Source organism: Oppia nitens, unplaced genomic scaffold (genome assembly GCF_028296485.1).
Source record: "Oppia nitens isolate AA-2021 unplaced genomic scaffold, nextdenovo-longstitch-racon4-pilon3 scaffold3_pilon_pilon_pilon, whole genome shotgun sequence".
NCBI lineage: Eukaryota > Metazoa > Arthropoda > Arachnida > Sarcoptiformes > Oppiidae > Oppia > Oppia nitens.
In genome coordinates, this window is record NW_026533221.1 from 1,959,667 (window position 1) to 1,976,489 (window position 16,823).

At 28.9% G+C, this 16,823-nt stretch overlaps 2 protein-coding genes across 2 annotated transcripts; both read right to left on the bottom strand.

The window, feature by feature from the left end:
- Positions 1-8,138: 8,138 nt before the first annotated feature.
- Positions 8,139-12,626, bottom strand: LOC128957300 (ventricular zone-expressed PH domain-containing protein homolog 1-like). Its single transcript, XM_054303036.1, has 5 exons — positions 12,378-12,626; positions 12,156-12,300; positions 9,832-12,054; positions 8,525-8,732; positions 8,139-8,211 (listed from the first exon to the last, which is right to left on the bottom strand). The coding sequence occupies exons 1-5, from the start codon at positions 12,584-12,586 to the stop codon at positions 8,177-8,179; spliced, it is 2,820 nt and encodes a 939-aa protein (XP_054159011.1). The 5' UTR covers positions 12,587-12,626; the 3' UTR covers positions 8,139-8,176.
- A 2,471-nt stretch (positions 12,627-15,097) lies between these two features.
- Positions 15,098-16,519, bottom strand: LOC128958636 (dnaJ homolog subfamily C member 8-like). Its single transcript, XM_054304528.1, has one exon. The coding sequence runs from the start codon at positions 16,025-16,027 to the stop codon at positions 15,311-15,313; it is 717 nt and encodes a 238-aa protein (XP_054160503.1). The 5' UTR covers positions 16,028-16,519; the 3' UTR covers positions 15,098-15,310.
- Positions 16,520-16,823: the final 304 nt, after the last annotated feature.

Sequence of the window (16,823 nt, forward strand, 5' to 3'; positions counted from 1 at the left end):
TATCATTTGTAATGACATCATATGTCACATCATTTAGTACAGTATTATCTTTATTATTATTATTATTATTATTATTATTAAAATATAATTATCATTAATTTTGTTGTTGTTGTTGATGTTGTTGTTGTTGTGCTTTAATGAGAGTATAAAGTTTGTAATATAAATTTATTATTATTTAATGCAAAAAATTTATTTAAAACAAAATCAATAATTGTATTTTTTATTTAAAAAGTATAGCAAATCAATTGAATATTTCAATATTACTGTATAAATCTAAAAAAAATAAAGAGAAACATATATAATATAAATTAATTGTTATTGAAAAATAAGTACACAATAAATATTTAATTAGTTAATTGTTTTTTTTATTAGTATTATTATTAAATAATATATATTGAAATATCAATTGAATAAATAGTATTTAATGAAATTGTTTCAAATTATTATTTTCTAATTTAAAAAAAAAATAAAAAATATTATTTTAATGATAAATATTACAATCATGATTATGTTTATAACAATAAAAAATCAATTACAGATATTATTAGAAAATTAGAGATAATTTTTATAATTCAACCAAATTGTCGATATTTTCGGACAACTATTGACTAGTTTTTGGACATTTGTTTCAATAAATTGTTTACAATTATCTTCGCATAACTTTCTCGATGTTAGCCTTAATGTACGCAAATGTTTCAGTTTTGCCAAACAATCAAACAATTGATCGGTTGTATGAATACAATCCAAATATAAATAGTAAACATTTGGTATATATTTCATTGGATTTATAATAAAATTGTCGGTCAAATGCCAGCGATAGTATGACATCAATGTCAGATGAGTTAGTTTTGTTAGACTATTCAACAAATTGCTGGATATTTCAAATCCATTGCCACTATCGGCGCCGGGAATCTGTTGTTTAATATTTCCCCAATAAGTCAATGATTTTAATTGTTTAAAGTTTTGGCAAATAGTTTTCAGCGTATCGTTAAACTGATTGACCGATAGAAACCATATGTAGACATCCAGTCGTTTAAGTTTTGGACAATTAATACCAATCTTAGCCAATGAAGACATAAATTCTGAATCAATTAGACAATCAAAATATGAATTGATTGACAAATGTCTTAATTGTTTCATTTGCGACACACATCCCATCAGATCATTGTTGGCCGTGTCTTGTGTTTGGAAATGTATTGTAAACATCGATAGTCTGTTGCAATAGTTTTCAATGAATTTCTTGTAATATTTACTTTGACTGATAGCCGAAGTCATATAAAAGTTTAATTTCCGTAGTTTTGAAAACAATACTACTTTACTGGTGTTATCATCGGTGAACAGCAACGATAGGGTATCAGTTGTCGGCCACGAATGGTTTATAAAGACAATCGACGATAAGTTTTGACACTTTCGGAACCATTCGCAGATAAGTGGATCAAATTCTTGTAAACTGATTGCCAATAATTTTTTGGCATATTTTCCAAACAATTGGTCAACAATTTCGACTTTTGCTCCGTTAGTGACCGAAAATGATCGGATATTACTGTCATATTTTAGCCACAATTTATAGCATTTGTTGTTTTGAAATAAATTTTGTTCAAACACTTTGTTGGCTAATCTTTTGGCAATTTTTTCATAGTTTTTCACATAATTGTAATTGTTTTCAATATAGTTATGACTATTGAATATCAATCGATGCCATTGTCGGGACACACAATCGTATCGAAAGCGGTCACCAAACGGCATATAACTGAGTAATAGTCCGCACAAATCATCACCAAATCGGTCCAAACTATCTCTACAATGAGTCTTCTGTTTGTTAACCATCTCTTCTTGACTCCAAGTCTTGAAACAAATAATTAATTTTAAAAAAAAATAAAATAAAACTTTTTATAATAAATTTTTAAAACTATTTTTATGTTAAACTTTTACAACAGACAACTTTACAACCAAAATAACATTTAAATAAAATTCAAATAATTTTTAATTTATTTTATATATACAGTCATGATGTTGTTGTTGCTTACAATACTTGAAATATTTGAAAGATTAGATTATTATTATTATTAGATATTTAAATATACTGTTTATATAAGTAGATTAAATTGATTAAACTAAATAACAACAACAAAAACTACAGGTGCAGGTATGGTATGCAAAATATCATACATGTATTAATATTAACTGCTGATAATTATATATCAATATTTTTACATAAATTAGATTATTATAGATATTATTAGTAAAGTTATTTTTTTACAAAAAAATAGTAAAGTCATCATGAACAAATAACTAAAGTTTAATTAAACTATTACACTATAAACACATTTGTTATGACACCCTCACCCCCACCCAACTTATTTACACTCAATTATAAATTTGTGTTTTATTATATAATAAATTTTTTTTTACAATAAACATTAGTATGAATTTTATACTTGAATATTATTATTATTATTATTATTATTTGAGACTATTAAATGATATACATATTATAATTAGATATTAGAAGAAATTTAAAAGTAAACTATAAATCAAATGCAAACTACAGGTGCATTGATTTTTTAAATAATTTTTTTTGTCAATCCAGGGTTGGCATAAAAACAAAATATAATTAAGTAATTTTATCTATTTTTCCAACACTATTCAATATACATAAATTTTATATAGATTATAAATTAATTTAATTAAATAATAAATAAATAATATTAATATTAGCAAATATTTTTTTTAATTGTTTTTTTGTTGAATATTTAAATTTTAATAAAGTATTTTATTTAAAAATAAACCATATTATAAGCGAAAAAAAAATTATTTAATTTTAATTAAAATAAAACTTATACTGTATTTACAATTTTTTTTAATTTATATATATTTAAATTAAACATTAGTCGTTATGTTATTGCATTTTATACTTGAATATAAGATATTTTTTTATGTATAGATATAAATTTTAAAATTTTTTTATTTATTTGTTATAAAAAATCATTAAACAAAATAAAAATTTAATTAATTAAACAAAAAGTAATCAAATATTTTTGAAACATATTATTATTTATAATAGTCACTAAAAATGTTAATTTTTAAAATGTTTTTTACAATCAAATGACATTTTACAGTCTAATGAAATTGTTGTAATTTTTCGGCAATTTACTAATAGTTTTGAAACATTTGTTTCGGTAAAATGTAGATTATTTTTGCATATATTTTCCGATGTTAGCCTTAATGTACGCAAATGTTTCAATTTTGCCAAACAATCAAACAATTGGTCGCTAGTATTAATCAAATCAAAGTCAATATAGTGAACGTTTGGTATGAATTTCATAGGATTGCCAATAATATCGGGACTCAAATGCCACAGATATGTTATATCCAATGTTAGATGTGTTAGTAGTGGCAACTGATTCAATGGTTGGCCAGATATTTCAAATCCATTGTTGGTATGGGCGGCGGCGGCGATACCTTTGTTGTTTGGGTAGTCATTAAACAGAGCAATCAATTTCAATCGTTTTAATTGACAAAAGTTTTTGCTGCCAATTGTTGCCAATAAACGGTTAAACTCTTGACCGGAACGATAGGTCAGTGTTAGTGACAATTGTCGGAGTTGTCGACAATTGTTACCAATTTTGTCCAATTCATTGAAATCATAGATATCGGTAAATAATTCGTAAAATATCCGTAATTGTAATCGTCTTAATTGTGTCATTTGGGACAAACCGGCCAATATATTGATACGTTCGGCAAAACGGTCGCTAAAACAACTGTCGATACTAATGGCCAACAAATTGTTGCCATAATTTTCGGTAAATTTCCAGAATGTTTTATTAGTATTAACTCGAGATATTGAAAAAAATATTTTTCGCAATTTTCCAAAAAATATTTCGTTATTGTTGTCATTATCCAGGAGTAGTGATAGGGTGTCGACCAGTGTTGTACCGTCGGTAGTGAAGTGAATCTCCGATAAGTTTGGACATTGTCTGAGCTGATTGGCGACCAGTCGGTTATATCTATAGAAACTTATTTTCTCCAATTTCTGGCCATATTTTGCAAACAATTTGCCCAAACAATCCATAATCGCCCAACTTTTGACACCAAATGTCTTAATATTGATGTTATATTTGATCCACAATTCATACATTTCGTTTGATTCGTACAAATTCTGTTCAAACGGTCTGTTGGCTAATCTTTTCAAAATCTTTGTGTAATTATAAGTATAAATATCATGGTTTTCAATATAGTTATGACTATTGAATATCAATCGATGCCATTGTCGGGACACACAATCGTAGCGAAAACGGTCGTCAAATCCGAGATAACTGAGTAATAGTCCGCACAAATCATCACCGAATCGGTCAAAACTGTCTCTAAGATGACTGTCCGATACGTTGACGACTGTTACCATCTTTCCCATCATATCTTAAGTTCAAGTATTTAAACAATTCAAGTTCAAGTAATTTATTTAAAAAATAAAACTAATTTTTATAACTTTTTCTTTTCAAACAAACCAATTATTTAAAAGTTAATATATATAAGTTACAGTAACTTATATATAGTAATATATGTTAATCAAATAATTAAACTCAAATAATATTATTAATTATATATATATATTTAATTAGAGATTAGTGGTTGTGTTATTGCATTTGATACTTAAATATTATTATAGAGATTATTATTATTATTAGAGATTTAAACTATAATATTAGAGTTTAGAGATTAAAATTTTAATAATAACTGGAAAATCAAATTTAAAACTACAGGTACAATGAAAAACAAATATTTTATAATACATTAATATACTGTATAAATAGTGATGTACCGATTGCAAAATGCGCAATTGCATTGCTCGGAAATTGCGTGAAATTGCCGCAATTGCAAAAAGCTCGATTGCGAAAATCGCAATTGTAAAATAGAACAATTTATAATTTTTAAAAAATTAACAAAATTTAAATGGCAAAGCAATATGAATAAAAACATAAATTAATTATATAAAATTTAATTATTTTATCATAAAATGTTGCCATCTAAAAACCATGTAAAAATAATAATAAATTAGTAAATTCTCTTAATCTATTGTAAACAAAATTTTTAACGTTTTCAAAGTTAATTTTTATACATTCCCTCATGCGCGCAATTTCAAGCAATTTCACGCAATTTTCCGCAATTGCGGCAATCGAAAATTGAATTGCGAAAAATTACCAACACTATGTATAAACAATGTTTATTAAACATATTTTTAGTTGTTTTTGTAATATTTAAACTTTAATACTGTATTTAAAAGATAAAAACCGTATAAACGATTAGATATTAAAATTGATAAGAAAAAAATCAAAACTATAGATGCATTATAAAAATTATCTCTATATGTATTAAAAATTATTTATTTTTAAAAAAAAATAATAAATCATGTATATAAATAGGATTAATTAATATAATATATTTTAATATATGATTTTAAAAGTATATACAAATTATTATTATCCAAACGTTTTATTATGCAAATTATTTTTGAATAAACAAATAAAATAAAGAAAGTTTAGTTTATTTTTTATACAATAAAAGATATTATTTATTTCAAATAATCTATATTTTTTTATTTGAAAGTTAAAATAATTTTCGGACAACTATTGATTAGTTTATTGATACCCGATATGGTATATGTCTCGGGGAAAGCCATGTACGGGTGAATGGTACGGTAGCAAAAAAATGATTATTATTATTATTAATTTTTTATATACAAAATATACTGGATATTAAAAAAAATAATAATTAAAAAAATAAACATAAAACATTAAGTGCTATTTAAAAAAATAAAATAAAAAAATTAATTTATCCAAACTTATCAAAAGTATCAAAATTTTTAAAAATTTTTTGAAACAAAAAATTAATTATTATATAGTATATAATATAATATATACATTAAAACCTAAACATAAAAAACAAAAAATTAATTAAAATATTTTTTTAATAAAAAAAACTTTTCGTAACGTAATCACTGAACGATTCATTTTATTTGTTTATTTTTATTTGTCGACCGTTTCGTCACAACAAACATATTGTTATTATTTAATATTTTATTTAAATATTTGTTTATATTTTCCAAAAAATCATTTAACGATTTACTGTATTATTATTACTATTGTTTTAGCCATCATATCATATACAAGACATAATACAAGACAACTGATCCCACAATAAAAAAACAACTGGGAATTGAATGGTAATAAACATACCATCAGAAGACTGACTGTTTGTCTGATGGAAGTATTCGGCAGATGATGATGAAGAAGAAGAATATGATGACCACATCAACAACTACCAAAAACAACGACATCACAACCGACGGCAACAGTACCACCAAAAAGTTGGAAAAGATATTATTTGGTTCACACAGTGAAGACATTGAGATCAGCTTTACTTTTAGCGACCACTCGCTGTCGTCCGACGACGACTTACTACCCATCGACTCGTATAACAATAACAACAAGAAGAAGAAAGACATCACAGATAGTGATAAAGACAATGAAGACGTTGAGTACATTAGATCAGTCAATGGCCGAACTGATGGTCAGCATCATCATCGCGAAGGACAGCCAACCAACAACACTGGTAGTCCGTTGTTTAAAATGTGGAACCGTTTGTCGCAACAGTCGTCTACGTCTTCGGCAATTACCGTCGATGGCGCGGAAGAAGACATGTCTAAACGGGTCCAGTACTACAAACAGTGTCCGCTATGTATGGCCACCGGTCCGAAGTCGATCGCACACATCAAACAGTGTGCCAATCGGCGATCAATTGATCCCAAACGTATGGTTCAGTTGCTGGCAAACTGCCAGAAGACGACGGAACTAGTGGTCGATAACAATGCGAATCAACGGTCAAAGAAGTCGCGAACAACGAGACGAAAAGCCGGTCAATTGGCCAACAACTATGTACTCAGTTTTGATGGTTCGGCAAAAACGCTGCGACTGTCGCGCGAACCGATCGACGCCAACGGTGGCGCAAGTGATAGCCATAGATATCAATTGTCGGCACTCGGTGTCCAACAAAGACAAATGATTTTAATGTCCAAAATCAATGACGAGATTCTAAGCAACGACTCGACGACACTGATGTCGTCGTCGTCGGACTCAAAGCCAGCCGACGAAGTTGTCATCTGTTCGTCGCAAAGAGTTTTGCCAAATCTCTGGCGACTATCGCTGTTGGACTCCGAATCGGACGAGTATTTTGTTAACGGTTTTCACAAGTACTGGCCATCAGTACAGCCATCGGCGGCTATGCAGTCAGAATCGCAACAATCATTTTTGCAATGAATTGATTTAAAATTAATGAATGAATTAATGCAACCAAAAATCAACTTCAAATCAATAGTTAAACTATTTTTTTTATTTTCAAATGTTTACAATTTTTTAAAATCAATATTATTTTTATATAACTTGAATGACATATTTAAAAAAAACTTTATATATATTTATCAATTAAAAATATAATTATTTCTCTAAATTGTAAAATTATTTTTTTTAATCATCAAAAATATATAAAAATTATTTGTTAAAAAAAATTATTTCGTTGTTGTTTGAAGGTATATATTGAATATATTCAAATATGTATATATAAATATATATATATACATATGTATATAAACATAATTATTATCATTCAATATATTTAAACTATATATGGTTTTAAAAATTGCTTGATCATTTTTGTTACAATTTAATTTTATACAAAAAAAACATTATTTAGTATAATATAATAATAAATAACAATTTTAAAAAATGAATAAAAATATATATATATAAATATAATTTAAATATTGTATATAAGTATTTCATAAGCGTTTTTTTAAATAATATATAAATGAAACATTTATAATATTAATTAAATAATAATAATAATAAAATAAATTGTATAATAATTACATAAGCATTTTTTTATATAAAAATATATAATATTTTAATTTAATTTTGATTATCATTAAAATTTTATTTTATCGTAATAAAATATATATATATAAATATATATAATATATATGGTATATAATAAATCTAATTTATTACAGTATTTTTTAATGTATAACATTTTAAATTATATATGACATATGATATATATATAAACAGTTAGTTTTTTTTAGGGGTGGGGGTATGGGGGCTGGAAAAATTTGTTTGTTTGTTTTTTAGATAATTGAGTAGACCATAACCTTAGGAATGTCTATCCAAAAATGGGAAGAAAATTATGATAAAGTTAAAATAAATTTATGAAAAAATAATTATTAGATCATTGAAATTATATTTTTTAATATTTATATGTTATGTTACTGTATGTTATATTATTATCTGATTTAATAAACTAAAATAAAATAAATAATACTGAATTAAATATATATATCGTAATTAAGTAAATTAAGTGATTATTTTTGTTTTTTTTTGTTTTGTGTGAATAAATTAAATTTTCAAAAAAATAAAATAAAATGTATTTAATATTTATTATTTAATTAAATATTTTTAATTAATTAATTAATTACCTTCTTTTGCCTGCGAGTGTGCCATAGCTATGGACAGACACTGAACCCACTGTTCATTATTTAGGCTGTTTTTGGCTTTAAGTACATAAGTCTTTTCGTTAGCAAATATTTCGAAAGCCTTGGGTATTGTCCGGCCCCGGGAGCTGCCTATGGCCCGAACCGACTGGATTTGCCCGATCTCTACCGGTTCGCCGTCTTTGTCGCCATTCTTTAAACAACACATTCAAACAAATAAACAAAAAATTATAATAAATTTAAATATTTTTTTAATTAACACATTTTTTTCTCTTTGAACAACTATTTGTTTGGTTTGTTTTATTTTATTTACGCTACAATGTATGACATTTATATTATTATTTTTATTTTTTTTTGTAATTTAAATGTTAATTATTTGATATTTTTTTGTTGTTGTTGTTGTTAATACAATAGATATTATTTTTAATTTTTTTAAAAAAATAATAATAATGATATTAAATAATGTTAATAATTATTTATTATGAAATATTTATTTTATTTTTTGTTTGTGGAAAAACAGATTAGAAATACATTAATGTAATTAAAATGTTTTATTTTGTATATATTTTTTTAAAATCTAATTTTGTTGTTGTTTTTTAAAGTAAATATATATTATATTATCAAAAGAGGTGTTGATTTAAAATGCATTTTTTGATCGACAATTAGATTGTTTCGCAAAAAAAATTTAATTTTTTTTTTAATTATTAAACTATTTGTTTGTTTGTTTTGTCTGTTAATTTAATTGTCTCCTTATTTTTATGGTTGACAGTAATATATTTTATTATTACTATCATATTATACTTATATATAAGTTTTTTTTATAAAAAAAATATTTATTTTTTATGCCACATATACAGTACATGTTTATAATAAAAAATAAATAAAAATAATAATTTTTTTTAATATCCCTTTGTAACTAAAAACTATTTATATTTTTATATATATATAATTTTTTTTTATAAATATATATATATTTATTAAAACAGACAAAAATATTTAGTCAATTGATGTCAAATATGATAAGAGATGTCTGCTATTTATTTTTTGTTATATGTTATTGAAAAATAAATATTATATAATAATAATAATAATACTGTATATTAATATTGAATTAAATAATAAAATATCATATATTTATCATTATATTTTATCAGTAAATTTTTTTAATAAATATAAAAATAACAAACAATTTTTCACACACACACACACACACACACACACAAAATAATAGATAATAATATCGATATAATATTATATAACTATAAAAATAAAATTAAAAAATAAAAACTTACGGCTTCTCTATACGACAATTGTATACCCGATAGTGTGAAATATCTGGTCCGCCATCGTCTGAATAGTTTCCACTTTCCCTTTTTTTCTTTCAGTTGACCCTCGATGACGGGTTCATTACTCTTGAGAAAACCGTTAGCTTTTTCGGGATGATTACATAGAAAACAGCCCCAGATCTGGACGATGGCGTTAAACTCGAAAACATCGAAATACCTTTGCGACCGAAGTTCATGATTCAGTAGATCCTGATCTTTGGCCGACGGAAACGATGAGGTGACTAATGTTAGAAATGTCTTATTGTCGGCCTTAAGACTGTCCCAACAGTTTTTCAATGCGTCCACTGATGTCTCCCGTGTGCTTATAGCGGCCGAAGCTTTGGCCTGAAGAGCCAAAAACATCAGATGAATCCATATGCGGGCGTTTCGGGTCTTCATTATGAAATAGGTCTTCGAGTAGAGACAGTGTTCACCTTTTCCTTGACAAACAAAGTGCAATTTGGCCACCTTTTTGGCTTTTCGTTCTTCAATCGTACACTTGACTGGAAGCGGTATCTTAACAAATATCTTCTGCATATAGCTCTTGATTTTGTCGATATGTTTTTCGCAAAAATGTTGGACAGCGTCGCGCATCGGAAACGGTTCGCTAATGGCTGCCGAAGTTGTCGACAATCGGCTTAGCTGGCTCTGCATCAGCGGCTGCTGACCACCACCGCCACCCGATTGCTGATGATTTGGCGACTTATTGTCGCGTGATTTGTTGTTACCGCCGCCGCCACCGCCGCTGCTGTTCGAAAACAGTTCGCTTTTCGATAGTTTCAGATTATAATGAGATGATGATGACGACGAAGAGGTCACATTCTGGGCATGACTTTGCAGCTGCGAGTCGACCGAAGTGGCCACCGCTTTGGACGATTTGGCCGTTTCCGACTCCTTTTCGGCCAATGCCATCAGATAAGAACTCGACGCACTCTTCTGTGAGCCGCCGGTTGTCGGCGCGTTGACACTCTCGATGGACATACGGTTCATCTGATGCCGGCTCGTTGACGGATTGGCCATCATCAGTGCCGTCAGACTTCGGTGAACATTAGACGACGAATGACGACCAATAATGTGACCGCCGCTGACAATATGCAGCCGAGGAATACTCCGATGAATGACATGTATATTACTTGTGCCCAATCTATTACTGCCGGTCGACTTGAATGGCGACGAAAATGTCGATTCGCTAAGTATTGACGACTTCTTCTGATTGCTGCTACCAGTTGTCGACGAACTGGTAAAATATGATGTGCTGTTAGTATTGCTGCCGACGACACCACCGCCGCCGCCGACGTTTGTCTGACCAGCACTACCACTGATACCATTGATACCGGAATTATCACAATTGACTCTAACTATGGTTATGGCTCCGGCGCCGCCGCCACCACCACCGGATGTGCCGTTATTACTATTATTATTGTTGTTGTTGTTAATGGAACTGATTTGCTGAAGATATGACTGAACAGTAGATGACGTTGAGTTTTCCGTTTGGGAAACAATTTGTGGCAAAAACGATGGCAACACTTGCGGAAAGGCTTCGGCAATTGACTTGATCTCACGCAACAGTGTTATCATTGTCGAGAGATCCGATTTGGATAACTGATTGGTCAGAAATTTGAGACATTCGCGGGCTTTGCTGGCATTCAGTTTGCCGACCAAACCGAGAAACTGGGCCGCAATGGACAGCATTCCTGTCTGGGCTTCCGATGCCGTTATGACACGATGGACGTACTCCTGGAATGGTTTTGCATTGTTTTGGGCCATATCTAAGAATATCTGTAGAGTTGGATAAGCCGTCTGCGATTGGGTCAGACAGTCCATAAATTGCGGTAAATTTGTTTCGAGAATTGACGGCCGATTTTTCGATATAAGTGCAAACAGATTGAGTAGAGATAGCCTTTCGGGAGTATCACATTGCGGCAGTAGGCAGACCAAGGCCATGATATGATCGTGAATCGGTTCCTTGTTGACGGTATAGATCTTTGGCAGAACCCGGGCCAGTGAATAGTTGCCGCCAATGATCGAGTCGATGATCGGCTGGATGTGCGGCGATAGTACGTCGGCATTGTTTATGGCGGCCAACGACAGATAGCTCGACAGGTTTCGGCTCAGCTCTTTGTTTCCTCTGTGCAACAGTTTGACGGCTATGGGAACAGCCAATCGCATTACCGATTTCTTGCTGTGGTTCTGTTGGTCAAAAAAAGAAATAAGAAATATTGGATTAGATTAGATCAATAAATCGATGGTCATCATCATCATCATCATCGGGCGGTCGAGTGACCACTTACCAGAAATATACAGGAAACAACATCGCTGGCAATCTTGGCGTGCGGCGGATCTTCGTCTTTGTTTGACGGCATCAGATCGTGCATCAGACATGACTCTAGTAGTCCGACCAGTGCTCCGGCATGTTCTTCAATGGTTCCCGTGTCGCTGTGTGTGTGTGTGTGGGTATGGGGCAATGACAACATCAATAGGGATCTAATAAGATGGTGATGATTGACACTTACCGGATGGCACTTGTGATTCGTGTCAAACAAATTTCGACAACACTCTGGTCATTGTGTTTGTCCAAGAAGTTGCTGGCGCTGCTTATCTTCTGGATATGATGTATAAGTTCGGATAGATCTTCGACAATACTTTTGTCGTCGATGGAGAACAGATCGCCAGCTTTTGATAGATCTCTTTTGGCTAAGACTTCGACAAACAATTGATGCATAACTTTGTTGCGTCTAATAAATTGTTGAATGATTTTTGTAAATTTTTTTTTGATTTTATTTATTTTTTTTTAGTGACACAGAGTCTTATAATAAATTATAATACATATCATATATTTAATATATTTATTATTATTTTTTATTTTGATAGACAACTACTACTACTACTACTATCACCACTACTACTACTACTACTACTTCTACTACAACTACTATATGTTGTTTGGTTTATCATTTGATTGATAAAAACCAATTGTGTTTAAGTAATAGATAAAACATAACAACAAAACTAATCAATGATGAAAACTTTATTATTATTATTATTACTATGATTATTATGAGTACATATTTAAAGTCATATTTTTTTGACACAAACACCGAGTGCCAGACTGCCAGACAAATATATATATCATTAATATATATATTTATACTATAAATATATATGTGTGTATACAGTATATATATTTACACCATTAATGGCTCTGTATACCTGTGCTGCAGCAGCTCTGGTAGGCACTGGAGGGTCAATCAACCACCTGTTGATCGGATTCTCAGGTAAGGCATACTTCACGATATATACCACTAGTAGTAGTAGTAAAGACCGGTCTGTCTATGCATAGCATACTCTATCAGAGCTCATGTATGTGTGTGTGTTTATGAGCTCTCTCTCTCTCTCTCTCTCTTATCCCTATCCCATACATCATCATATTATTTGATTTAGTCTGCACTACCATTGGACTAAAGTAATACTGGTTTCAACCTTTTTTCAGGTGTTCAATACATACATACACATACACACACACACACACACACACACACACCACGTAAGACATGGCTTTTTTCAATTTGATAACATATACCCCAGTTGTTTATATATGCCATACTAGTGTACCAGTATAAAACTATAACCCAAAAGTGGTAGTAGAGTCTACAATAAGTTTTATATACTACTACTGTAGTATTATACTTGTTTAAAATGACCCGACAATACTACTAACTTTTCTAATACTATTATTATTATTATTATTATTAAGTATATCATATGTAATACATATTATGTATTTATATACAGGTATAGGTATATAATGTACTGTATATACTCTCCAATCACTTACTAGTGTAACAATTTTTAAATACAATTAATTTCAATAAAACTTTTTTTTCTATAAAACTATTTTAATATTGATATAAATTTACAATTAGAAACAATTTTTTGCTAATTTTTATTTGCTAAGATTAATTTTTAATATTGATAATAATAAATATTTGTAAAAAATAAGCTTAATTAATTTAAACTAGAAATTTAAATTTGTTTAATAATAAAAAATTTAATTTAATAATAAAAAATTAATAATCAGTATCAGCTTACCTTAATAATTGTACGTGATCATTTACCAATAATCTAACCAATATTATTAATTTTTTAGATAATAATTTATACACTACTTTTAATTTATAATTACACATTATTTATCAAAATTTAAACATACGGTATCTTTTACAAAAAAAATAATAAAAAATAAAATATTCAAAATACTATTATTGATTTCCAAAAAAAATACAAAAATTACTTCTATAACACACTTAAAAAAAAGTTTGAATAATATTTTTAAAAATTTAACTTGTTCAAACTCATATTATAGAATGATAAATTTAAAAAAAAAAATAAAATTAATTTTTTAATAAAATATTTACACAACTATTCAGAGAAAAATAAATAAATAAAATTTATATAAAACTTTGATCACTAATAATAAAATCAAATAATAAATTAAGTGCAAATATATATTAATTTTTTTTTTTGAAAATGACAATATTTTTTATTATTATTATTAATTTTTCAATTGTCATGTGAATATTTACAAATATACAGTATATATATATACGATATATAGTATATTATATATCATATACTGTATAACAAATATATACGATATAATGATTTATAAGTTTACAACATTAGCACAGACACAGTAGCTAATAGTTTTTTTTTATAATATATTTAATTACTAATTAATTAATAATTAATTTGTTTTATTACCGATAATGTTTTTGTAATTAAAAAAAATTATTAGATTTTATATATATATATATAGTATATATTTTGTTTCAATTTAAAATTAAAATAATAATAATAATTAATAGTAACAAACATTAATCAACAACAAAAAAAAAATAAAATAAAATAAAAAAAACAACTAATATTAATTACAATACATGCTAAACACAAAAAAAATTGCGTCAAAAAATGATAGTGTATTTATATCAATAATAGTTTATTATTATTATTATTACTATTATTATTATTATTATTTTATACCTGTATGTAATAATATACCGTATATTTTGTAATCAATATATATATATATACAGTATATTATAATAATAATTTATATGTTAATGACATGCAATTTATACAATCAATTTTCAATTGATAACCCAATAATAATAATAATAATAATATCAATAATAATATCTGTTAATTGCATTTACGTTATTAAATCAATACCTGTGTGTATATAATAATACTAATAATAATATACGGTATATATATATATCGATATATGAGTGACAGTTGAATGAAATGCAAAAAAAAAAACAAAAATTATCGATACGTTAGACAACAACAAGAGTAGGACAGTTGGTATGGTAGTGGTTGTAGTAGTAGTAGTAGTAGTAGTAGTAGTAGTAAAAAGACAGGCATTAATTAAATCTACTATTGGTTCCTAACGTGTCTCGGCTTTATGTTTTGGCGGCCGAATGTCTTTACGTTTGGATTTACTATTTTTACTAAACGATTGCCACGAGTTGACCCGTGTCTGTCGGCTTTCTTCAAAATTTTTTGTCCATTCCTTCTCCACTTGTTTGGTCTCTTCTTCGTCGATCTCTTGTTCGCGTTTGCGTTTCCTTTCTTCCTGAGCCCTGTCCTCCAGCGACCGACGTTTCCGTTCGTAATCGGCAAACAGTTTGATTGTCTGCACTTTGACTGCCTGTTTAAACTTCAGCGGATCGTCTTCATCGACAACGGCATCCCTATCGCGTGTCAGTCCTCTCTCTTTCTTCAATTTTTTTCGCTTTTCATCGATCATTTGGTTTACTTTGAATTTCGCTTCTTCTACTACTTCAAGAGCCCTGGCTCTGGTCTGTTCCGCTTCCAGACACTTATAGGCTTTGTTAAGGACATCGAAGGCTGTCTGTGCCCGATCTCTGTCGTCCGGATTTTTGTCCGGATGTAACAAAATCGATAGCTTCTTGTACTGGCGTTTGATAACATCGACGCCGTCCTCTGGATCGACTAGTAGTACCTCAAACGGATTCAGATTGGCGTACGTCGAGCCGGGCCTCAACAGTCGGGCCAACTGTTTGGCCGACGTGTACACTGAATCTTCTTTTTCCACGTGTTTCACTTCGTGGTAAAACTTCTGGAAATCTTTTTCGGTCATTATTTTCCTTCTTCTTTTCCTTCCTTTTTCTTCCTCTTCGTCTACTTTTCTGTCACTTCTTTACTGATGGACTGTTTGTCAGTCAAATCAAATGACAGGAGACAACTCTTCTTCTTCAACTATAAGAAGTGTTGAACACAACTGTTGTTATTGTTGTTGTCGTCGCCGGAGATTCAATCGCCGGCGCGAATCAGTTCATCATTCATGGATTCAATAAACACAACACAACAACAATAATGATAACCAAACCTATCTCTGTCTGTCCTTTCTCTTCGCAAATGACATCACATCACTAGTGACACCCATTGGTCGGACAAAGTCTTCATTTGGTTGAAAATCATTGGCACAGATCTGTCGCTATGGTATGAATGGCGCTACCGATGTATCAAAACAAAAGTACTGTATGTATGTGTGTTGTCTTCGTAATAATAATACAACAAAACGATTGCTGAAGAAGACAATAGTGGCGCCAATGGTGTTGAACATCACTCTCTCACCCAAACCATTGGATCCCAACTTTTGTTTTTTTTTATTATTAAAGACAATCAAGTTTTTTTATTTGTTGAGACAATTATTGTAAAAATCTGGATCCAATTATTGTCACATTTAAGATATGATATTTGTTTGGATCAAATAGAAAGTGATAGTCGTCTAGTTGTTTGTTTCCTAATAGATATTCAAACTTTATATATCATATGAAAACTTTTAGCCAAATATATGATAATACAGTAGAAAAAAGTCTATCAAACTATAAGTTTGTTTTGTTTTTTTTTGTGGCGAAACAAACAAATAGATC